The sequence below is a fragment of the Eretmochelys imbricata genome, chromosome 2 (assembly GCF_965152235.1).
Source record: "Eretmochelys imbricata isolate rEreImb1 chromosome 2, rEreImb1.hap1, whole genome shotgun sequence".
NCBI classification, from domain to species: domain Eukaryota; kingdom Metazoa; phylum Chordata; order Testudines; family Cheloniidae; genus Eretmochelys; species Eretmochelys imbricata.
In genome coordinates this window covers 214,882,791-214,908,505 of record NC_135573.1, presented here as the reverse complement: position 1 = coordinate 214,908,505, position 25,715 = coordinate 214,882,791, and the positions used below count along the sequence as shown (strand labels likewise).

General features: G+C 42.8%; 1 protein-coding gene across 6 annotated transcripts in view; it reads right to left on the bottom strand.

Moving 5' to 3' along the window:
* The window catches only part of DGKB (diacylglycerol kinase beta), a 440,036-nt gene that overhangs the window by 380,751 nt on the left and 33,570 nt on the right, over window positions 1-25,715 (bottom strand). For 3 of the 6 annotated variants that reach the window (XM_077809368.1, XM_077809370.1, XM_077809373.1), the window contains exons 2-3: window positions 14,952-15,028; window positions 10,105-10,125 (exon numbers count right to left, since the gene is read on the bottom strand). In XM_077809368.1, coding sequence (XP_077665494.1) covers window positions 10,105-10,125; window positions 14,952-15,028 — 98 coding nt within the window. The remainder of the gene's footprint in view (window positions 1-10,104; window positions 10,126-14,951; window positions 15,029-25,715) is intronic. The other 3 variants (XM_077809371.1, XM_077809372.1, XM_077809374.1) reach the window with 1 other exon arrangement.

Below are 25,715 nucleotides of genomic sequence, written 5' to 3'. Positions count from 1 at the left end.
TTAAAGCAACCCTGAGCGCCCTAGCTCACTCCCCGTCCACAGTGGCAAGGCATGTAGAGCGCCCTGACTCCACAGCTAGAGCGCTCCTGGTACTCCACCTCGGCGAGAAGATTAATGCTTGTTACGCCTTGGCTGAAATATCTGGGTGTCAGTGTGAACGAGGTGTTGCATTACTGCGCTCTGATCAGCCTCCGGAAATGTCCCATAACCCCCAAGTGGCCACTCTTCTCATTGTTTTGAATGCGGATATGCCCTTTGAAAGCTCCGTTGCTGACAACCGGCTGCTTATCTGCTCCGAAACAAAGCAACCATTAGTGTGGAATGCTGTGTGTAAGAAAGAGGCGGGGGGAGGGGAGGTCTGCTGTTGTCTGAACTTACAAGACAGCATGCTGACATGCTCTCAGCCCCCTCAAAACCCACTCTCTCTCCCCCCACATACACACAACACACTCCCTGTCACACTCCACCCCACCACACCCCCATTTGAAAAGTATGTTGCAGCCACTTGCATGCTGGGATAGCTACCACAATGCACTGCTCTCGGTGGCCGTTGCAAGAGCTGCTAATGTGGCCACACCAGTGCACTTGTAGCTGTCAGTGTGGACAGACTGCAACGCTTTCCCTACTGCACTCTACAGAGGCTGGTTTAACTCAAAGCGCTCTACATCTGCAAGTGTAGCCATGCCCTTGGTTTAGGCCATTGTTCAAGCCCATTGTTCAAGAGATTCCTCTGAAGTTCACAACACTTCAACATTTACATCAGTCAAGTATTTTAGATAAATTACATACACTCCACCTGAGAAGTAGATCGCATCATGGAACAGCCCTCCCACCCCCAAATACACCAAGAGAACTTGCTTCAATACAGAAATAACCCTCCCATCCTCCGACTGCACACCCTTACTTGTCACCTATCATCCCACTCCGAAACCTATATAGGGTAAAAAATAGCTACAACCCATACTCAATAAGGACCCCTTTCTGAAAGAAATCTTTCCTGAACCCCCTCTTCTGGCCTTCAAACAATTCTCCTAATCTCTCCAAGCTCATCATCACAAACAAGCTCCCTACAGACCAAGACACATTGATTCAAAGCGGCACCAGACCTGCCAGAGCAACAAATGCAAAACCTGTAGATATATCTCTACTGCTACTATGATTAAAAATAAAACCTCCCACAACAGAACTTTCAAAATCCCTGGGTCTTAAGTGCCTGTCATAACCTGTGGTGTACCTCATCCTGTGCACTAAATGCCTGAGTAACAACTACGTGGGTGAAACCAAACAATCACTATACTCTCAAATTTCACACAGGAAAATGATAAAAGACAAAAACACACCACATCACTTGTCAGTGAACACTTTCAATAAAGCGATCACTCTATAACTGTGGGCTTGGCTACACTTGCAGATGTAGAGCGCTGGGAGTTAAACCAGCTTTCGGAGACTGCAGCAAGGAGAATGCTGCCGAGTGTTTACACTGTCAGCTGCAAGCGCACTGGCGTGGCCACATAAGCAGCTCTTGCAACACCACAAAGAGAAGTGCATTGTGGTAGCTATCCCAGTGTTCAAGTGGCTCCACCGTGCTTTTCAAATGGGGGTGTGGTGGGGTGGAGCGTGACAGTGAGTGTGTTGTGTGTATGTGGGGGGAGAGAGTGTGCATTTTGGGGGGCAGAGAGTATGTCAGCATGCTGTCTTGTAAGTTCAGACAGCAGCAGACCCCTCCTTCCCCCAGCCTCTCTTTCTCACACACACTCACAGCAGCAGCATTCCACAGTAATGGTTTGCTTTGTCCCGGAGCAGATAAGCATGCGGGCTGTCAGAAATGGAGCTTTGAAAGGGGATATTCGCATGCCTGCAGCCGAATTCAAAACAAGTAGAAGAGTAGCCCCTTGACTTCAGGGGATTATGGGACGTTTCCGGAGGCCAATCACAGTGCAGTAATGCAACTCGTCGTCCACACTGACATCCGAGCGTTTCAGCTGGGGCACAGCAAGCTTTATGCTTCTCATGGAGGTGGATTACCAGGAGCACTCCAGCTGCAGAGTCCAGGCCCTACGTAAAAGGATAAATGGACACAAATCAGATATTAGGAATGGCAATATACAATATACAAAAATCTGTAGAAGAACACTTCAACCTCCTGCAGCAAAAAAACTTCAGGACCAGACTTCAAAGAGAAACTGCTGAGCTTCAGTTCATTTGCAAATTTGACATCATCAGCTCAGCATTAAATGAAGACTGTGAATGGCTAGCCAGCTACAAAAGCAGTTTCTCCTCCCTTGGTGTTCACACCTCAAATGCTAGAAGAGGGCCTCCTCCTCCCTGATTGAACTAACCTCGTTATCCCTAGCCCGATTCTTGCTTGCATATTTATACCTGCCTCTGGAAATTTCCACTACATGCATCCGACAAAGTGGGTATTTACCCACAAAAGCTCATGCTCCACTACGTCTGTTAGTCTATAAGGTGCCACAGGACTCTTTGCCACTTTTCACAGAATCATAGAATCATAGAATATCAGGATTGGAAGGGACCTCAGGAGGTCATCTAGTCCAACCCCCTGCTCAAAGCAGGACCAATCCCCATCTAAATCATCCCAGCCAGGGCTTTGTCAAGCCTGACCTTAAAAATATCTAAGGAAGGAGATTCCACCACCTCCCTAGGTAACGCATTCCTGTGTTTCACCACCCTCCTAGTGAAAAAGTTTTTCCTAATATCCAACCTAAACCTCCCCCACTGCAACTTGAGACCATTATTTAATTACCATGGTAATTAAATATTCATGGTAAATAGGCCCAATGGCCTGTGATGGGTTTTAGATGGGGTAAGATCCAAGTTACCTGGGAAAGAATTTTCTGTAGTATCTGGCTGATGAATCTTGCCCATATGCTCAGGGTTTAGCTGATCGCCATATTTGGGGTCGGGAAGGAATTTTCCTCCAGGGCAGATTGGAAGAGGCCCTGGAGGTTTTTCGCCTTCCTCTGTAGCATGGGGCACGGGTCACTTGCTGGAGGATTCTCTGCTCCTTGAGGTCTTTAAACTACAATTTGAGGACTTCAATAGCACAGATATAGGTGTGAGGTTTTTTTTTGTAGGAGTGGTGGGTGAAATTCTGTGGCCTGCGTTGTGCAGGAGGTCAGACTAGATGATCATAATGGTCCCTTCTGACCTAAATATCTATGAATCTATGAATCATTACTCCTTGTTCTGTCATCAGCTACCACTGAGAACAGTCTAGATCCATCCTCTTTGGAACCACCTTTCAGGTAGTTGAAAGCAGCTATCAAATCCCCCCTCACTCTTCTCTTCTGCAGACTAAACAATCCCAGTTCCCTCAGCCTCTCCTCATAAGTCATGTGTTCCAGTCCCCTAATCATTTTTGTTGCCCTCCGCTGGACTCTCTCCAATTTTTCCACACCCTTCTTGTAGTGTGGGGCCCAAAACTGGACACAGTACTCCAGATGAGGCCTCACCAATGTCGAATAGAGGGGAATGATCACGTCCCTCGATCTGCTGGCAATGCCCCTACATATACATCCCAAAATGCCATTGGCCTTCTTGGCAACAAGTGCACACTGTTGACTCATATCCAGCTTCTCGTCCACTGTAACCCCTTTCTGCCTTTTTACAGGCCCTCTATGTGCCTTGCCAGTGTGGACACCTCAGAAGTTAGGGAGCCCAGGGATGATTTAATGTGCTCTAACTTGCAAGTGTAGCCAAGCCATAGCCCATCAATCCTTATACTCAAAGGAAACCTGCACAACACTTTCAAAAGATGAGCCTGGGAGCTTAAATTCATAACTTTGCTAGACACTAAAAAACATGAACTGAATAGACACACCAGATTTATGGCTTATTACAACAATCTATAACCCACTAACAACAACCCCCTTCCCGCCCCCAGCTGCCTTCTTCTTCCCATTCCTTTCCTCTGTGATTGGGCAGGTGTTAACAGGCCACTTCACCTTGAATGGTCCCTTGAATACGTGTTAACTGCTTATGCTCAACAAGCTGCTCCACTTTGTACTGTATTGAGCTGGGACACTCTGGGTATGTCTACATAGCAAAGAAAACCCCATGGCTGGCCCATGCCAGTTGACTTGGGCTCCTGGGACTCAGGCTGAGGGGCTGTTTCACTGCACTGACTTTTGGGTTTGGGCTGGAGGCCAGGCTCTACGACCCTGCAATGTGGGAGGGTCTCAGAACTCAGGCTGCAGCCCAAGCCCAGAAATCTACACAGGAATGAAACAGCCCCAAAGCCCAAACCCAACAAGCCTGAGCCACCTGGCCTGGGCCAGCTGCGAGTGTCTTGTTGCTGCTGCATACATACCCTCTGCGTACTTTTCCCAGTCCCGAAGAAGAGCTTTGTGTAAGCTCAAAATCTTGTCTCTCTCATAAACAGTTGTTGGTCTAGCAAAAGGTATTACCTGATCCACCATCTCTCATACAATTTCACAACAACACACACACACTTTTTTTTTTTTTAGAATCAACTCCTAAAATATTTAAATTCAATTCAATAAGCTTTGACTGAATTCAATGAGGTTTGTCCAGTAGCTCTCACAGTATCATTTTTGCCATAATTATCACAGTATCGTTCTTGCTTAACCCCTTAACTCGCGTCACACACTTGGTATGACAAAATGTCCAATGGTGTGACAACATATACTACACACATCACTGGACATCGGCAATACCAGGAGGGATGAGGTAGAGTGCCGATGAAAAGCGCAATCAGGAAAGTAACAAATACTTTCCTCATGGATTGTATTTTCTAAATGGACAACCAACCTAATTCTCAATTACTGAGGGACAATATCACTCATTGATATATTTTGCTTTCCACAACCAAATCTGTGTACAATTTTTCATGAGTGATGTACCCGAGTATTCGGATTCTAATATATAAACTGTATTGTTAAATCTACTCTCCTAAATTTGGGTTATCCTGTATCTTGGAGTGAAAGCAATGGCATTTTGCAAACATCAATAACCCAAGCGAAACTGCTACAGTCATCAGTTAAGTATTTTAAAATAATAATACAATATCCCTTTAGGCCATGGTGACCATATTGGGGCAGAATGCACTAGAAAGACACTAATTATTCTGTATCGTTTAAAAGTGAATTGTCATTTCTTTTATTTATTGCAGCTGGCCACTCTTCAGCTGTATCACCCCTGAGATGGTAAAGATTTGATCAGTACAAAAGGTCTGTCTGAAGCAAATGTATGGGCAATTGAAGATAGTGTCATGACACTCCAGCCTTTGGATGTTTGATACATTCTTTTCTGTATGCTCAAATGTAAATAGATTTAATCCAACAGATACCACATGCAAACATCATCCAGGTGCTTGTCCTGCTGGGACAGTCTCATTCTTTTTCCTCCCTGTACTCCCTTATGACTATCTCCTGTGCTGGTATCTGGGGAAGGACAAGAGGAGTCTAAAGTGTATCTACAGGTGTTCTTTAGCCCATAAAGGATTTTGTTACAGTAGAACCTCAGATTTACGAACACCAGAGTTACGAATTGACCAGTCAACCACACACCTCATTTGGAACTGGAAGTATGCAATCAGGCAGCAGCAGAGACCAAAAAAAAAAAAAAAAAAGGCAAATACAGTATAGTGATGTGTTAAACATAATCCACTAAAAAAAATAAGGGAAAGTAGTATTTAATTTCTGGATAGTAAAGTGTCAAAGCTGTATGAAGTCAATGTTCAGTTGTAAACTTTTGAAAAAACAACCATAATGTTTTGTTTAGCATTACAAACATTTCAGAGTTACAAACAATTAGAAACTCTGAGGTTCTACTGTATTAGTAAAATGATTTCTGGCTATATAGTATGAATAGCTATACAGTATGGAATCAAATGTTATTTCTACCTTCTTTTGTGCAACTTAAAAGGTTCTTTTACACCATGCTTTCTTATCACGAGCACTGTGCTGCATACCACAGGGTCTAATAAACAAAGTAATTAGCTTCGGAGCCACTGCTCGCTCCTTCCTCTATAGAGATTTTTGTACTGTGAATGTCATTATTTTGTTATATGCAGTGTTGTAAATGTCTTGTTGTAACCATCTTGTCCCCAGGACTTGAAGAAGAGCTCTGTGTAAGCTAGAAAGCTTGTCTCACCAACAGAAATTGGTCTAATAGAAGACATTACCTCACCAATCTTGTCTCTCTATTATCTTGTTAATTATACAATATAAACACTAGGACTCGCAAAAGAGTGTTGTGATGAACATGACCACAAACTTCTGGTGTGTTTTACAGAACACCATCTTGGAACTGGAGTTAAGGGATGTTAGAAATCACTATAGAATCTTCTTATAATCATCCAGACCACACCACACTATCTATTGTCTACAGTCAAGCTCTACGATACAACCGCATTTGCTCCAACCCCTCAGACAGAGACAAACACCTACAAGATCTCTATCAAACATTCTTACAACTACAATACCCACCTGCTGAAGTGAAGAAACAGATTGACAGAGCCAGAAGAGTACCCAGAAGTTACCTACTACAGGACAGGCCTAACAAAGAAAATAACAGAACGCCACTAGCCATCACCCTCAGCCCCCAACTAAAACCTCTCCAACGCATCATCAAGGATCTACAACCTATCCTGAAGGACAACCCATCACTCTCACAGATTTTGGGAGACAGGCCAGTCCTTGCTTACAGACAGCCCCCCAACCTGAAGCAAATACTCACCAGCAACCACACACCACACAACAGAACCACTAACCCAGGAACCTATTCTTGCAACAAAGCCCGTTGCCAACTGTGCCCCATATCTATTCAGGGGACACCATCATAGGGCCTAATCACATCAGCCACACTATCGGAGGCTCATTCACCTGCACATCTACCAATGTAATATATGCCCCTCTGCCACGTACATTGGCCAAACCGGACAGTCTCTGCGTAAAGGAATAAATGGACACAAATCAGATGTCAAGAATTATAACATTCAAAAACCAGTCGGAGAACACTTCAATCTTTCTGGTCACTCGATTACAGACCTAAAAGTGGCAATTCTTCAACAAAAAAACTTCAAAAACAGACTCCAACGAGAGACTGCTGAATTGGAGTTAATTTGCAAACTGGACACCATTACATTAGTCTTGAATAAAGACTGGGAGTGGATGTGTCATTACACAAAGTAAAACTATTCCCCCCACACACATACACACACTGTTCCTCAGAGGTTCTTGTCAACTGCTGGAAATGGCCCACCTTGATTATCACTACAAAAGGTTTTTTGTTTCTCTCTCCTGCTGGTAATAGCTCCCCTTACCTGATCACTCTCCTTATAGTGCGTATGGTAACACCCATTGTTTCATGTTCTCTGTGTATATAAAATCTCCTCACTGTATTTTCCACTGCATGCATCCGAAGAAGTGGGCTGTAGCTCACGAAAGCTTATGCTCAAATAAATGTGTTAGTCTCTAAAGTGCCACAAGTCCTCCTTTTCTTTTTACAAAAAAAGAGGACATTATCTGCCCTGAAGAACACCTTGTTTCTCATGGTTTCTTGCAGCAAGTAATTTCACAGAAAAACTGCTTTTCAATTGGTGTTTCAGCATATCAATTTAACAACTGTCCCACATTATCAATCAGAGAAAACTGATATAAACTGAATTGCTGTAACACATAATCAAGTCCAAAACATAAAGACTGTGCTTCTTCTCATTATACTCGTGAACTTACAAATGCTTTACCTTTAAAAATTCATCAATACCCATATAAAAAAATCAATAGTTATCTGACTGAATCTTGCTTCCAACAAAGTGTTTATCTCACTTTCATTTTCAAGTGAATCACGAAACAGTACTTTGAAATACTGTCACATAAAAAGGGATAATGTTTATCCTGCCTCTTATCATCAATATCACCACCCACAATTGCTACTGTATTCATATATTGTTTCCATTATGATCCTGATTTTGGAGAGGCTTAGCATTTCAATCATTTCAGCTTCTCGCTTATAAAAGCTGAATCTTGTGCACACATAAAATCCTATTTAAAAATAAGTCATATGTCAGTCATAAGTCAGTTTGTAACCAAGGCTGGTGGAAGCCAGTGTGACTGGTGTGTTGATGACAAGCTGCTGGGGTCAGAGCTGCCAGATCAGGGTTTCAACTACACACAGACACTTAGCGTGACCTGCATGCTGCTAAACTGAGAGTGGCCCAACTGAGAGTGGGAGCTACAACAGCAAAGCATTGTAAGGCACCCTGGGTTAGAGTGGCAGGCAGTGACAACCTCTCATTGGTCTAGATTGCACCCCAGAATGTGAAAGATAGTAACTAATTAGTACAGGGGTGGGAAAACTACAGCCTGGGGGCCCCATCCAACCCTTCAGATGTTTTAATTTGATGCTCGAGCTCCCGCTAGGGAGCAGGGTCCAGGGCTTGCCCCACTCTGGTGCTCCAACCGGGGAGCGGGATGGGGGCTCCCGGAAGCAGCAGCACGTCCATTCTCTGGCTCCTACACGTAGGGGCAGCCAGGGGCTCCGCACACTGTCTGTGCCCCAAGCACAACTCCCATTGGCCAGGAACCTGCCCTAGCCCAGAGCCCCTTCCCATACCCTCAACTCCTCATTTCTGGGCTCACCCCAGAGCCCGCACTCCCAGCCAGAGCCCTCTCCCCCTCCCGTACCTCAAGCCCCAGTTTCATGAGCATTCATGGCCCGCCATACAATTTCCATACCCAGATGTGGCCCTCGGGCCAAAAGGTTTACCCACCACTGAGTTAGTATGTAATATTTGCTAGCTGACCTGTTCTCTAGTACACCACTACCCTGATATAACGCTGTCCTCAGGAGCCAAAAAATCTTACCGCATTATAGGTGAAACCACATTCTATCGAATTTGCTTTGATCCACCAGAGCGCGCAGCCCCGCCCCCCCCCTGGAGCACTGCTTTTCCACGTTATATCCGAATTTGTGTTATATTGGTTCACATTATATTGGGGTAGTGGTGTAGTTGGAAAGCTGAGGAACATAATTTTCTGAAATCCCTTGCTGCCACTGTTGGCAGAGGCTCTTCAAACATATTGCTGCTTGAGCTGTTATTGTATAATAAGCCAATTAGATGGAGCATTCACTCCCTCTTCTCATGGTTTCATATCCCAGATAAATATCTTTCATTCACTGTTTTGGGGGTCTGGGAAATGGATGAACTTGGTATAAATGAAAGCTAAGGAAGAGCTGCACTGGATTTTTAGAGGTCAGGAACAGTGTTTGACTGCATTACTCAATATTTCTCACAGACACTTTGTTCCTGAATATAAATCCTGATTTTTAACATTCCTATTCCAAGCACTGAGCCTCTCTAGAGCCATGGCTACTAACCGTGTTGCATTGGACATGGTTTTGTTATGTGGAAAATAAATGCTCTTTGGATGTTATGGAAGATTACGAAATTCATTTTCAATTGTGAACTAAGCACATTGTCTCTGGCCCTTGCATAGATGTGCAGAGGGAAGATATAAGCAGCTTTCAACTTCCAGATTCATCTGGTTAGCTAGCTACTGTAGTGTGGATATATTTTGTTGTTTTAGGCTCTGAACACAACAGGGTAATGTTATTATATAGCTAATTACACTAAAGTTTATATTCTACTCAAATTCTGAAATGTGGATAGTTTATGGGACTAACTGGCTTTGTATCACACAGCAGTGTACATGTGAATGACACAGTCTGATCATTAAAAGATTATATGATCATATTAATGCTTCTCAAAAAATAATAGCTCACAGGAACAGAAAACATTTACAAGAGCTCACTAGAAATTACACATTATCTTGTGGCTGATTACCTGACCTCAATTTTCCATGTTGCTCTTAATTACACTTTTAGCAAAATTTTGGACAGTCACAATGATACAAGTTAAACTCACCTAATGAAAAACAGCATGCTGTTTTAGTAAGAATACACCTTGTTCTCAGCTTCAAATTATAATACATTACCTGAAAGAGTGGCCACGTGAAATATTTATCAATATATGAATGTTTCAGTGGAACCCTGCAAACATACAATCACTGTTCATATTAGCAATAACAAAAAATCTAATAAAGAACGATTACTTACTTGATTAAGAATGTCTTGTTTCTGTAGTGCATGCAAAGAAAGAAAGAGAGAACACACATATTAATGCAATATATATAGTAACACTCAGACTCTGTTTTTATAATAGGACTATTTTAGTTGAAAGTTTCGTTTTGTAGATAAACAGGTTTGAAAGAGAACAAACATTCTATTATTTTATGTTAGAATAGTTGTGAAAAATGGGTCTAGTCTTGATTAGACAGACAGTGCAAGCATTTGGTTTTTAACCATGCAATGATAGATATCCAAGGAAAAATAACAATGAAAACAATGTCTTGCAACTTTCACCATCAGCCCAATGTAGTTTGTGTAAGTTATCCGTGGTCAACAATGGATGTCAGCAACAGGTGTTGCTGAACCAGTTCTGAGCAGTTTAACTACAAGCGCAGAGAAGGATAGTCTCTGGTCAGCACCATTTAAAAACCTGTGATGAAATGCTACGTTTCCTATCATTTGTACAATAAGTAAATCAAAGCAGTGCTTTGGATGAAGGGATTGTATTCACTTTTTCCATTTATCTACAAATGCTCAAAACTACTTCAGAGCAAAAATTACCACTCTAGATGTATCTCTAGAAGCTGTGTTCTGGGTATGAATTCTATCTCAGATCTCTCTGCCTGTCCGTACAGCCTGGTTCTCTCTTCTGTACTGTCCTCCCCAAGAAGAGGCAGGCATCAACATGAGACCCATAGGCTGAGCAGAGGATATGGGAACAAGTATGGAGTCAGTGGAGATATTTTTTGAAGGGGGAACGGGCATTGTGGGTGATCTGAGAGGAAGGGTGGTCCAGGATAAGGACATGGGACTTAAGAGACCCAGGTTTAATTCTTTGCTCTGCGACAGACTCCCTGTGTGACCTCAGTCGAGTCATTTGGACTCTCTGTATCTCAGTTTCCTATCTGTAAAAGTGGGGATGACAGCACCTCCCTACCTCATGTGAGTCTTGTGAGGGTAAATACGTTAAAGATTGTGAGATGCTCAGATGCTATAGTGATAGGGCCATATTAGTACCTATCGTTGTTTGATTGATGGATGTGGGGGATGATGGAAACAGAGCTGCAGACCCCACAACATCCTCCACTGCACCTCTCTGACCCCTTCTTTCCACCACACACTCTTTTGCACAGTTTCCACACCACCCCTCACTTGCTCTGACTCATATATTCCCCACTAACTGCCGAGATCACTACTCCGCTACTACTACCTCATTCCCTCCAACATGCTTGTTATTCCAAGCCACCTCCATGCACACCTACTACGCCAACACCCCCCCACACACACACACACACCAGCTGCTTTGAGTACACCCTACACACACACACGCTCTCACCAACTCCATCTTGCCACTTCATGCTACCAGGCCATACGGAGGTGGGAAAGTGGTGAGTCTGTGAGGTGTGCATGTACCAGAGGCAGGGGGCAGAAAGAGGCAGGAGAATGGAGTTGCAGAGTCACTACCCCAAAAATCTGGGACAAGCATATGCAGCATAGAAGGCTTACGGTGTGACTCAACTGACTCAGACTCGTGTGGCTATAAAATTGCAGGGAAGACTTTCGGGGTTGAGCTGGAGCCTGGGCTCTAGGACCCTGAGAGGTGGGGAGGGTCACAGTACATTACAATTTTATATGCAGCCTGAGCTGAGTCAGCTGACCTGGGCGAGCCACCAGTCTTTTATTGCAGAGTAAACATAACCTCAGAGAGATGAAGTGGCCCATTTCATGTTAATGACATGTTCTCAGCTAAACGAGAACATCCCAGGGAGATCAATACAGCTTTAAACAATAGCTCTGAGACACGTGAACTGCTCTATTAATCTCAGTGGGTGTTCTTATTCCTCTCCCCAATGACTGCACTTGTGAGTCTGTGCTGTGCACCAAGCATGCCCATGCCCAAGACTCACCTTAGTCTTGGCACTAGGTGCAAGTTCCACACATGCTTATTCTCAGCTTCCCACACAGAGGGACTAGGCTCTTCCAGACCCCAACTCACATGGGGGGCATAGAGAGGGGCCTCCCAGGAAACAGATACCCTTGTAAAGTAGCTTTAATGAGGGCAAATGTCCCCAAAAGTATACGCAACACGGCTGTTACTCTGAAACCCAAAAGTATAAAATCCCCTTGACACAGGTGGATAGAAGCAATACACCCACCTAGTGCTCTCACGTTTCTGACAAAGACAGGATCTCAAACTCACAGTTCATAGGTGCAGCTTAGATCCAATGGCCACAGCATGTCCCCTTGAGCCACATAATTGCTGAAACAGCCTGCCTAGAAACAGTCTTGTTACAACAGAGCCCTGGTCTTGCTATACATAAACATTTCATTGTCTTTGGCTCCATCTACTTTCTTAACTTAACCTTGACTATTTCTTCAATATAGCTCTTCTAAAGGGCCAGTGGGTGCCATGCACTAGCTGAGATAAATCCTGAATAACGGAGATGAGTTTTAGGAGCTCATCCCCTAGCGAGTCTAAAAGGTTGCTCCAAACTATGCCAGCTGACAATGACCACAGTGAGACTGAAATGACGTCTGGGAATCAATGGTCTTTACAGAAGCCTCAGTCACATTCCCTACACCAAAAGCAGGAAGAGGGAGTGGCATAGGAGCTGCTACAATCAGGTCCATGACACTGGAGGGTCCCCTCCTATGTTGGATAACCCTCTGATGGCCAAGTTCATCATCTCCATTGCTGAACTAACCTCCCAATCTGACCGCTCTGCACAGCTTTATGTGACTCTACAAGGTGAAAGACAATGAAGAAACAAGACCCCATGATTTCAAAACTCAGTTTTGAATGTCAAAAAGATAATAATTGTACTGGAGCAATCTGATTATTAAAGTGGCATATAATGAATTGCACCACAACAGCACTAGAGTGGAATACAGCGTTGAACCCACAGGGCAAGGAGAAATCTGGAACATGAGATTGTTTAGGCTCTTTTATCTCCATAAATATAGTACACTACAAAGTTTCATAACATAACTCCAGGCATAAAAATAATGCAGATTCAAGATGATCAGCCAAGGATAACTCATAGCTCTACGGCAGTGGTTCTCAACCCGCGGGCGCCCAATTACCACACAGCTGCAGCCCATGTGACATCCTCAGGGCCATACAGGTAGTATATATATTGTGTGCATGTGGCCCACAATGATAAATAGGTTGAGAACCACTGCTCTACAGATACATACAGATCCAGAGGTCAGATAAAATTACTTATTATTGCATTTTACCACCACAATTGAAAGTATCACAGAAGATCTCAAAGTTCAAGGGGCTTTAGTTGGTTTACTTGCCAATGTTTCTTGTCTTTAATATATACAATACAAAGTAATATATATGGGAACTGATTCACAACAAAGTTTACTTAGCACAAGTGCTCTCATATTATGAATTCCATATAAGTCACAGAAAAATATGCCAAGAAGGAAAATACATATTGAGCTAATTGAGCTGTTTTGATATACATTATATGGATGTGCTAAAGAGTAGTATGTGGCTTTATTCCATAGGTTTAAATAGAAAAATACTTTTAAAGATAAACGGAAATGCTTTTTCTTAAATATATATATTTATTTTAAATACTGATTAAGATCCCATATCCATAGATAAGAACTCCCTACAAAAATTGAGGGCAATACCAAAAGCAGCATAAATTTTGCAGCTCCCTGTTCAGCTAAGGATTCCCTACATATTACTAAAGAAAGTTAATATTTAAAAAAAAGTTTATGAAAACCAGCCAAGGTCCCACTTCTGCATATATTTTAAGGCCTGAATGGACCAATGTGATCATCTAGTCCAATTTCATGCACAGCACAGCCCATAGAATTTCACCCAATAATTCCTGCATGAAGCCTAGTAACTTGTGGTTAAACTTGAGCTAACACAACCTTAATTATCCTACACTGATTGCAATAGGAACTGGTAACATCAGAGTGCGCCTACTCCTCCTAATAATAATGGGCATTATATCCGTGTCCGCCATAACTTCAAATCAGAATTCATATTCAAGGCCCCGTAGTAGCTTGTGTAGCCGCACTGATACAGGAATCACGCTGGACACACTGAGCTACCTCTCCTTATTGGTCTAACTGCACTACTGCAGTTACAGAACCTAACAATACATTGTAGAATTTCCTAATATTACTCTCAGGCAATTTGCAATTCAAGCAAATATTCCTCACTCCCAAAATAATGATACAACAAGGTGTTTGCGTCCTTATGTGGCTAGGATTAAGATTGCATGGGAAGCAGGACCACAAGTAAGCATTGCCTGAGTTTCCTAAGTTTGTTTTTTCTAACCTAAACATTCCTTCATGGATACGTGAGGAGATCTTACCTGAGCATTTCTAGGTTTTTTTAAATTTGAATTTGGTGTTATGAAGTCCCACATCCCAAAAAAATATATGGAGCAGAAGGCATTGTTCTGTGGCAACATCTTAACTTCACCACAAAGATTTTTGTAAGTGATTTTTTTTAAATAAAAGAGCAACTGTAACTTTGTTTACACAAATAAATTATTCATCAGAATAAACATGAGTGTTCTATGGCTTTTGAATGATGGACTAGATCACTTCTTGAGGTCCCTTCCAGCCCTACATTTCTATGATTCTATGAAATGATCATATTAATAGATCCTTTTAGTTAAATAAATCTTTTTTTTTAGTTCTTCAGTATATGTTTTACTTTCAAAAGCACAAAGCATCACTCCAAACAGCAAATTTGTAAATAATTATCTATTTATAAATGCTTATTCTGCCACGTCATTTTTTAAAACATTTTTTACATTAATCACATTTTAAACCACTGAATAAAAAAGAAGAATTACCCCTTCAGGATTATATTTTGCTAGCACACCGTTACCATGGAATTCTTCCAGAACATCCTTAATCTTCTTGGTGGAGTCTAGAACAAAACAGAAAAAATAACAGTAAATTGATTTATACGGTATGAACTGTAGTCAAGAAAGGCATTATTTGTTTCAGACTGGGTTTGTGCTGTTGAGAATATAGTCTCTTTTCAAAGTGCATGCGTAATCTCCTCTAGGAGTATGGGAATTACGAGTGCAGTAAGAAGAGAACATATTGTACCCTCCAATTTAATAAAAACAAAGACAAAAACATTTGAAAAATTGTACCTGACCTAATCTTTGACTGTGGTTGAATAACACATTTCAGAAAAGGTCGTTTGCATCAGCGACTTTAAGTCACTTTTGCACTCCCCTGATACTGTGCCAGCAGTGGATCAGACTAGTCCTCCCCAGCGTTTGTAAACTAGATGTTTTCAGGCATAGGTCCCAATGGACACAAGAGTCATGAAAGCAGCCAGAACACACCAGAATGCAAGGAAGACCAGGGCAATGCTCCTTCTCCACAACCATGCCCTCTACACCAGCCACAGGGAAGGGCATAGAAGCCATTGCACCAACTCTACACCACTCAAATATTCTCTTACCAGGGCCAGCTATGCAAGTGTTAAGAGTTATTTTACCCCAGCAGAATGGTGCAAAGCAACACTACCACAGCAGCAGTATGGCTCTTTAACATTTGTATTTTCTTTTTCCCCACAGCTATAATTCTCAAACTGAAATTGAATGATTTTAAGCACTCCACATGCAGGAATGCTCTGCAGGTATTGACTCACAACTGGTAAATAATTTTCAACTGACATTCTGATTGCTCACTATTAATACAAAAATTTCAATAACTATTCACTATACAAATTCCTGGACTCAGATTCTTTCAAAGCACGCCATTCACTTACACATGACCATCTCACGTTATTTCAACCAGCTAACAGAAACTAACAACTCAGTCATGTCTTAAAATAGCTTTCAGCAGGCACTTTAAGTTACAAATAGCAGGCCTAGCTCTGTGCTTTTTTAAGTTATATCAGCAAAATACAATACTGTGGTAGCTTTTGAGAGTTCACCATCTGCAAACTGATTTAAAAAAAGAAAGTGCATCTTTAAATCAATAAATAGACCTGAAAAGGGAAATATGACATCAAGGAGGAATGTATGTAATTAAAAAAAAAAAGTCTTGGTTGTAACACATTACAAACTGAGGGGAAATAATTTCAGAGTAGTTCAAGCACTGTAAGAACTAATGCTTTCACAGTTATATAATAATGAAAGCTCTGGACAATATAGCTCTGAGGTTCTTTAGCCCAAGCAAGCCTCTCCACCATGACAATGTTGCAATCCATCAGAGAAGACTCCTCAGCCCCCTAAGAACCCACCAATGAACCCCCTTGGCAGACATAATCTTTGTATTGAGGGATAGTAGAATAAGACACTATGATGAGCACAGTGATTTAAATCATGATTTAAATCACTAGTCAGGAAGACTTGATTTTGGTTTTCTACATAAAAGTTTTCTACATAAAAGTGCATTCTTATTGGTTGTTATAAGCTTAATACATATTCTTCACCACTCAGAGATAGGTGTAGGTTTCATTTTTAGAAGGTACACACTACACATTTTTAAATAGGGATTTATGCTGAAAACTTTTCAGATTAGTTTTACAGCTGTATCAGAAAATGAATGATTGTTTGGTTATTTCATTTACCAAAGATAATTGAAGCAGACATTTATGAAGTCACTGGGAGCTAAACTATCTCCAGTTCAACAGGTTAATCATTAATATTTGGAGGATTTTCTTGCCATGCTGTATTAGGAGGAGAACTTCACCAGACAGGCATTTAAATTGTTTTATTTAACTAAAACAACAACGTTAAGTATTCTGGATTTTTTTCTTCAACAGCAAACATATAATATTTTAACAAAACAAGCATATGTCCCTCACTTCTCACATTTTTCTCCAGACTTCTTTTCCTTGTCCAGATCTATTCCACCCGCAACAATCTTCTATTCATTGAACTTTTTGAAACTTTGCACTTTTAGAGAGAGGTAAGCGATTGACTGTGTACACAAATTTGCAGAGGGACAACAGAGTTGAGGTCTGTTATTTCTCACCTCTATATATTATTTATTTAAAAACATTTTTGCTGTTAACAAGCATGTTACCTCTGGAGACACAAATTCACAGTTTGAGAACTGCAAAACTAAGCATCTCTGATGGTATCTTCTAGACTGAGCGCTGAGTCCCATTGTGTACATAGAAAGATTAACCTAAATAATCTATACAGAAGCCTGTGGAACCCCATAAAATTGGGTCCCTAATCCAGGAACTATTGGAACTCATTTACAAAACTTTTCATAAACATTACATGAATATATTGTCTCATAGTATAGAATTAGAATTTATAATCCCTATTCCATGATGAGATATCTTTGAGCTATAATCCTATCTTTAGATAGGTTTTTTCCCTCAAAAAGCATTTTATCAAAAAAATCCGATTTAAATAAAAAAAATCTCATTTAAATATTTTTTTTTTATTTTTTTAAAAAAATCATTGATTTTTATCCACACTGATAATGAAAGACTGTTGCTAATTGCTGTTTGTTCCATGATCTATGGTGTGTGGATGCCCCACAATCTGAAATGCACCAGACAAGTTCACTTCATTTTCTAGACACACAAAAAAATCTTTGTAATAAGGAAAATAGTACCATATAATGTGAGTTATACAATATGTTAAGAACACAGATACAGGGCAAAATTAGCCCTATTTGTATTATTAAACATTAATGTGATTGCAGTGCCCAAAGGAGGCCTGAATCAGTATTAGGGCCCCAATGTGCTAAGTGCTGTAAAACTCATATTCCATGCAGAGAAGCACTTCAGGCTCTAAGGCCCCGATCCTACAATCCCGATCCCGATCAGATTTAGTCATCTGAGGAATTTCACAGAGAAAGCACTCAGTTGGATGAGATCCTTCCTTTTGGGCCACATTCAGAGCTTGCTGATGGACAACTTCTCCTCTTTCACGAGACCCCTCACAAGGATCTATTCTACTGACCATCCTGCTGAATAACCATATGAACACACCTGCACTATATCCTAATCACTTCCCTTGCTGATAGCAAAGTCATCCAACTATCTGAGAGCCTGACTGAGATCAGCAAGTGTATGAAAGGTGGACGGCTGAAACTAAATCCGAGGAACACAAAGCTGATGTTGGTGGGAAGACAGGTAGGTAGAATAGAGAAATATAAAAATTCCCCCTTTCTGGGCCAGAAGCTACCCCCAAATAAAAGCCTCCCCTCTCTGAAGTGCTATAAGATTGAGTCAAGGCTTTTTATTAGAAATGGCTATACCTCTTCCTTCTTTTGTTTTCCCAGCGGTATTTTATTAATCTTTAAACAAACATTATATACATATGTAACTGTAATTAATACAAACTCTATTACCAACAAGTTGGATATGTTTCTTATAACTTCTGAACATTTTTAATTCTGCTCCCAGCAGTGATGCTTTAAAAAAATCTCAAGTAGAACTAAGATGGGGAAAGTTTCAGCAATAGCATCTCTACCCCTTCCCTTTATGCATGCCAGCTGGACCCTGTGGTCTAACGACATACTTCTCCCATACTCTGCATACCTGTAATTGAAAAGGAGGAATGAGGGTCTAAGTTCTGCCTAGGTTGCCCCAGCTCCCCAGGAGTCTTTTAGACACAACACAATATACCTTCCAACAACTGAGGCACGGTCATTTATAATTTCCCCTTGTTTATAGTCTTTCAAGCAGTTTTCAATCCATAGGACAGTATTAATATCCATGCCAACTTGAAGGAATTTTTAAAAATGTCATGAGACAATATATCATTTTTTTTTTGTAATCCAAATATATTACATCGATTGCCTGCCCTTCATTCACTAGGTCTATCAGAAAAGAAATCAAGTTCTCCTTTCACAGTTTCGGTAACATAAACCAATACTGGGAGCATGTTCAGCCCAGCTCGCTTTAATAGGTTTCTGTAACAGGACTTGAATTGTAAGATCATTTCCAAACTTCGTTGCTACATGAAGGCCACATCAAATAAAATAAGAAATATTGGTTTGGAAAGTTATAAGCCAGTGAAAATGGGAAGATCCAACAAAACACCTTCTCAACCATACTGATAATTAAAACAACTAATGAGTAAATGCTTCCTGGGAAAACTAAACAAATTGCAAAGTATGATGTGGATCAGGCATAATACAAAAAGGAAACAAAGTGATTTATCATCCAATGACTAATTATTATCCTTCTTTGTGAGGAAACCATTGTAACAAGTAATTACCCTGGAAAGACTGTTTCTACAAGCAGGACTATGGATTGATCCAAAGTAGGCAATTTCAACTTGTGTCGGGTGTGTTTCTTTGGGGATAGGTAGGGTGACCATACATCCCACTTTGACCAGGACAGTCCCTTTCTTTAATCTCTGTACTGGCTTCTTTTTTTTTTTTTTTTTTTTTGGCAAAAGTGATGATCAGGTGGCAAGAGCAAATGGGACAAATGCCCACTTTTGCCCCAAAACTGCGGCACGCACCCTTAGCAGGATGCAAAGGAATATGAAGGAGGGGCAAGTGGTGATGCCAGCTCTGCGGGGGGGTGAAGCGGAAATCAGGCCTCCAGTGAACAGCAACACCAGCTACACTGGGGGTGGGGAGGGAGAGGCAGGGTTCAAGTGAGCAGCAACAGCCATGCGGGGAGAGTGGTGGGAGGGAGGCAGGGCTCTGAGCAATTCCATCCCCATGCAGGGGGCAATCTGGGCTCACATGAGAGCCCTCTGTGGCAGGAGCGGGGGGCAGGACACAGGCCAGCCCATCTGTGGGCAGGTGGTGAGGGGGACAGGGCATGGGTGAGCGGCTTGAGCCAGACCTACTCAGTGTCCCATTTTCCCTTTGGAAAATATGGTCACCCTAGGGATAGGTTATCAGGGGGTTGGATGGATTTAAGCAGGGCTCTGGGGGTTATCTGGGGGCTATGGGACAGAGAGGTTTGGGGGTCATGGCGAGGAGAATGGGGTGACTGTGGGAGGGGTTTATTTGGGGGTCTATGGCAGGAGGGGGTTGGGAATGCAGGGAATGGTGTGGCGATGTCAGTGGCCACAGCTGGCTGTCGCTATGTCTGGCTTCCTCCTGTGCAGCCTCTTCACCTCTCCTCCCTTTGACTCCCTTACATCAGCCCCAGCTCTTCTTGCAGAGACCAGAGATGTGGGACAGACTTGCCACCACCACACCATGGATGGAGCAGGCTCGATGGCCACACTGGGGATGAATTCTGCCTGCAGCACTATGCCAGGGCCCAACAGGTTTGCCTCACCAATTGCTGCTGATCTCTGGGGACTCTTCCTGCTTCTCCTGCTATTGGGCAGCCAGACAGCTCAGTGCCAAGCAGGCCCTGGTGCCACCAAAGGCAGAGCTTTGCTCTGGGCTTTGTGCATGGGCAGTGGGGTGGTTCTGATTTGGGGGGACCGAGTTCCCTCTAGCCCTAGCTACCTGCTGCCTACGCATATAGAGAGACAATCCCTACCCCAAAGACCTTACTATCTAATTCATCAGACAAAGAAGTCATCTGATTCATAATTTACAGATGGGGAACTGAGACTCAAAGAGATTAAGGATCTTATTCTGCACATTTAACCGTTCAAACGAAGGGGCCTGAGTGACTTTAATGGGACTACTCACAATATATAATATTAAGCACATGAACAAGTCTTCAGGAATGAAGCCTGAACAACTTGCCCAACACCACACTCTCAGTCTGTAGCAGAGCTGCAAACTGAATCCAGGTTTCCTCAGTCCTAATACATGATCTTAAACACAAGACCGCCATTTTTCTTAAATACATACATTTACGCATGAAAATTCTAGTATGTAGAGGTGAAGAGACTGTGGTACAATGGCATTACTCAGGAGAAGGGGGGAAAAAACAATAAATCATCCAAAATGAATACCAATCTAACCACTCTGTGGTTCCAGTACATACTATTACGGCCGTAGGAAGCCCCTCTGGAGTTTAAACATTTGCACATCAGACTTTATCTGTTGAAATAAAATGAGCATGTTTAGGTTTTTAATTATGTTTTTAATTAGCTTGTGGCTTTTAAAAAAAATTATGGCCAGTTTTGTTTTTCTGTTTTTATCATTAAAACTAGTATGCAGTAATCCCTTTATTATTTATTTTTTTCCGTGTGTTTTGAGACCTTGGCTGCACACTGTTTTATATCCCTGAAAATATGTTCTCTTGTGTTTCTTTGGACTTTGTTTTTTCTCTTTATGGATGTACAGTTTCCCTATTGAATTTGTTAAAAGAAATAATGGAAATACAGTTTAAAGACCCCAAGAAACAATTTATCCAAGCTTCGACATTCCCTTCCCCTGACACACACACAGCAGTGACCTCGTTATGAGCCAGATCCTCATGTGAGTAAAATGAGAAGTCGTCTTACTGACGTCTGTGAGACTAGCACAGCACCTACCACAATAAGATCCCGGTCTGTGACTAGGGCTCCCAGGTGCTATGGTAATGCAATTATTAAAATATTATTATTGATGATATCCAAATAAGCAGGGCAAGCAGGATTTAGCCTTGTACTTTTGTGGGGCAGAAAGGGGATGGATACCAGGTAATGTTAAAAAGAAAATCACAAAACGAAAACAAACAATTATTAAAATTAATAATTCAGAGAAAACAAATCATTAGAATTAATTGCTTCTCCTACAACTAATTCAGGAAAATAAATCAAGAGATAGAATTAATTATTATTGTTATTAATGACACTGCATCACATAAAAGTTACCAAGGATTCTTTCTCCATTAAGGAATGCCACACAATAAACAAATTAACTTGACTTTGAAATCAAATGTTTATTCAAGTATTCAAAAATGATAAAAGAAACCAAACAATTAAAATAAGAAGTATGCAAATGAGCTTCAGTAACTCCTCACTTAACGTTGTAGTTATGTTCCTGAAAAATGCGACTTGAAGTGAAAAGATGTTAAGTGAATCCGATTTCCCCATAAGAATGAATGTAAATGGGAGGGGGGGGGGGCGGGCGTTAGGTTCCAGGGAAATTTTTTTTTGCCATACAGTACAGTACAGTACGATAGTTCGGAAGTGCCCCTGCCTTACCCTACGCAGGCACAGCCCACTGGCACTGGAGACAATGAGGCAGGCAAGGAGGCTGAAGGTGCTGTAAGCTAGGAGAAGCACCTTGCGCAACAGCAGCAGCAGCTTCCCCTACTCTGCAAGCACCAGGGGTCGGGGGCTCAACCCTCAGCCCGCCCACTCCCCGCCTTCCCCCACGCCCCCACCCTTAACCCGCCTCTTCTTCCCCCGGCTTCTGCCCCTTTACTCTGCATGCCGCGTCCCGCTTCTCCCCCTCCTTCCCCTGCCTCCTGCCCGCAGCAATCAGCTGGCTTGCAGCGTTCAAGAGGGATGGGGGGAGGAGCGAGGATGCGGCATGTAGGTTCCCCATCCCCCCTCCCCTGCCCCCTGAACACCGCAAGCCAACTGATTGCCTCGGGCAGGAGACAGGGGAGGGAGAGGGGAGGCACGCTGCATTTTCCCTCCTCTCCCCTCCCTCCTGCCTGCGGCAATCAGCTGGCTTGCGAGGTTCAAGGTGCAGGGGGGTGCAGGGAGGAGTGAAGACTCAGTGCACAGCCTCCTCCCTCCCTCCCCTGCCTCCTGCCCATGGCAATCAGCTGGTTTGCAGAGTTCAGGAGGCAGCAGGACAGGGGGGAGCCTGCGCACCAAGTCCTCGCTTCTCCCCCCTCCCTCCTGAATGCCGCAAGCCAGCTGATTGCCGTGGGCAGGAGGCGGGGGGGGAGGAGGGAGAAGGTGCTGATCCACAGGGTCTTCCAGCTGGCAGGAGGCACTGGGGGGGGGCATAGGGGAGCTGATGGGGGGCTGCCAGTTGTGGACAAAGCAGACAGCCAAACGATGTTATAGTGAAGCACTGTACAACTTTAAATGGAGCGTGTTCTGTAATTGAGCAGGGACATAAGATCAAAATAACTTTAAGTGAGAGGACATTAAGTGGGGTGTTACTGTACTTCAAATAAAAAGAAAAATACTGACTGATACAATGTAGCAACTCAAAGCACCCTCTTAAGTAAACTTGAAATTCTAAAATATAAAATAAATTTAAACAAGGTTAGTTAACAATATTGAACAAACTAATAGTTTAAACTGAATATAAAATTCAAAAAAATATCAGCATCAACCACCATGGTATTTACTCGGTTATTTAAGATATTAACAGCATCAACAGTTTGTTTATCCTAATTAAGGTTAACTAGTAGCTGAGAATTTTTAACATAATTAAATGGTTAAATTGAAATAAATAGAATCAGATAATGAAGTATAATTTTAAATGAAGTAATCAAATTATAACAACTATAATTCAACTTGATAGCAAGACTTAATGAAAGAACAGTTTAGGACAAAACTTAATAGGACAATATAATTGAAAGTAGCCAATTTAAAACAAAAGCTAGATAAACCATTACTATTTCTTTACTTCTGTCTTCAGAAAAAAGATATTCTGAGAGCTAAGTATGAGTCTCAGGCAAATTCACAGGCATACAACCATTACTGCTCAAAATTAATCAGTATTTAGATACACAGACCCTAGTTGAAATGGTTACAACACATAACAAAAGCTGGGGTACAAGAATCATCCAATGTGATTATTATACAACAGTGCAGAGCAGATAGGAATTAGCTTTGATTTGGTGGAGTTAGTACGCTAAAGGTTGGCAGTGACAAAAAGATCATAATACAGCTAGTACATAAGGTTGCAAGCTGAATTATGGGCAAGGTGAACAGTTTAGAAAAGTAGAGTTAGATGTAAGGGAGCTACTTCTGTCTTTCAGTTAATTTGGAGAAGGGACTTTTTAGATCAGGAGTGGGCAAACTATGGCCCGAGGCCGGATCCAGCGCTTCAGCTAGGGCACAGGGTCGGGGACCGCACCATGCTGCTCCTGGAAGCGGCTGCATGGCCCCGATCTGGTGCTCCAGCTGGAGCCCAGAGTGAGTGGGCTGCTCCACACGGCTCCCAGAAGCCGCAGCATTGCTCCCCTCTGGCTCCTACGCACTCCAATGGCCCTGCTCCAATGGCCCCCTGCAGCGCTCCAATGGGAGCTGCAGGGGCAGCACCTGTGGACGGGGCAGCGTGCAGAGCTGCCTGGCCATGCCTCTGCATAGGAGCTGGAGAAGGGACATGCCGCTGCTTCTGGGAGCTGCTTGAGGTAAGCGCCACTTGGACACAGCACTCCTGAGCCTCTCCCCATACCCCAATCCCCTGCCCCAGCCCTTATCCCCCTCCCTCCCTCCAAACCCCTTGATCCCAGCCTGGAGCACCCTCTTGCACCCCAAACCCCTCATCTGCAGCCCCACCCCAGAGCCTGCATCCCTAGCCGGAGCCTACCCCTTACCACACCCCAGCCCCCCTGCCCCAGCCCTGATCCCTCTCCCACCCTCCAAACCCCTTAGTCCCAGTCCAGAGCACTCTCCTACACCCTAAACTCCTCATCTCCAGCCCGACCCCAGAGCCCACATTCCCCCAGCCAGAGCCCTCACCCCAACCCCAACCCCAATCTTGTGAGCTTTCATGGCTCGCCATACAATTTCTATTCCCAGATGTGGCCCTTGGTCCAAAAAGTTTGCCCACCCCTGTTTTAGATACAGATGGTCACAGACAAAGCACACATACATATATTGTATAAACACTTTCAAGAAAAGTAGGATATGCAGAAAAGTAATGAAAGGAGCACAATACTTAGTAATTGGAATAAACACAGGCAAACCGGTAGCACACAAAAATGGAAATAAGGCTAGTTTGAAGTGTAAAGAATTAAAACAGAGTTGTCCAAACTTACTGACCCTCCGAGCCGCATAAGATAATCTGCAGAAGTTTGAGAGCCACAGGGCATGCCTGCCAGGGCTTGGGGCTTCTGCCCCGTGGGGCATGCCTGCTGGGGCTTCAGTCCCACTCCTGCTGAAGCCCCAAGCCTCAGCACACCTGCCTCGAGCCCCAGCATCCCCCCACAGAGCTAAAGCCCTGAGACTCCCTTCATCACAGGGCAGAAGCCCCTACCCCCTACCACTCTGGCACAGGGCAGAAGCTCCCCCCAAATCTGGTAGATGGAGAATGGGGGCGGGGACGGGGAGGGCTCCATAAGCCGCATGTTAACTATAAAAGAGCTACATGCAGCACATGAGCACGCCTGCATTAAAGCATTAGGCAACTATGGACTGGTCTACACTTCCACTTAAATCAATGTAACCTGTGTTGCTCAGGGGTATGAACAGGATACCCTGAGCAACGTAAGTTACATCAACGTAAGCACTGCCCACACTAACGCTATGTCATCAGGAGACACTTTCCTGCTGACATAGCTTCCGCCTCTCACAGAGATGGAATAATTATGCCAATGGGAGAACGTTTTCCTGTCTGCATAGCATGTCTTCACCAGATGTGCTGCAGCTGTGCCAATGTAGTGTTCTAGTGTAGACTTGCCCTCTGTAGTTAGAAAAATATGATAATTAAAGTTAACATAAAAGTATTCTAAAACTTATATCACACACCCCAAAAACTATTGAAGTGAGATTCTGAAGTTAAAAAGATAACTTTTCTCACTCACCCATATTACAAGTGGGCAAGATCTAGAGATGCTTCTCTCATGGCAGGTAATT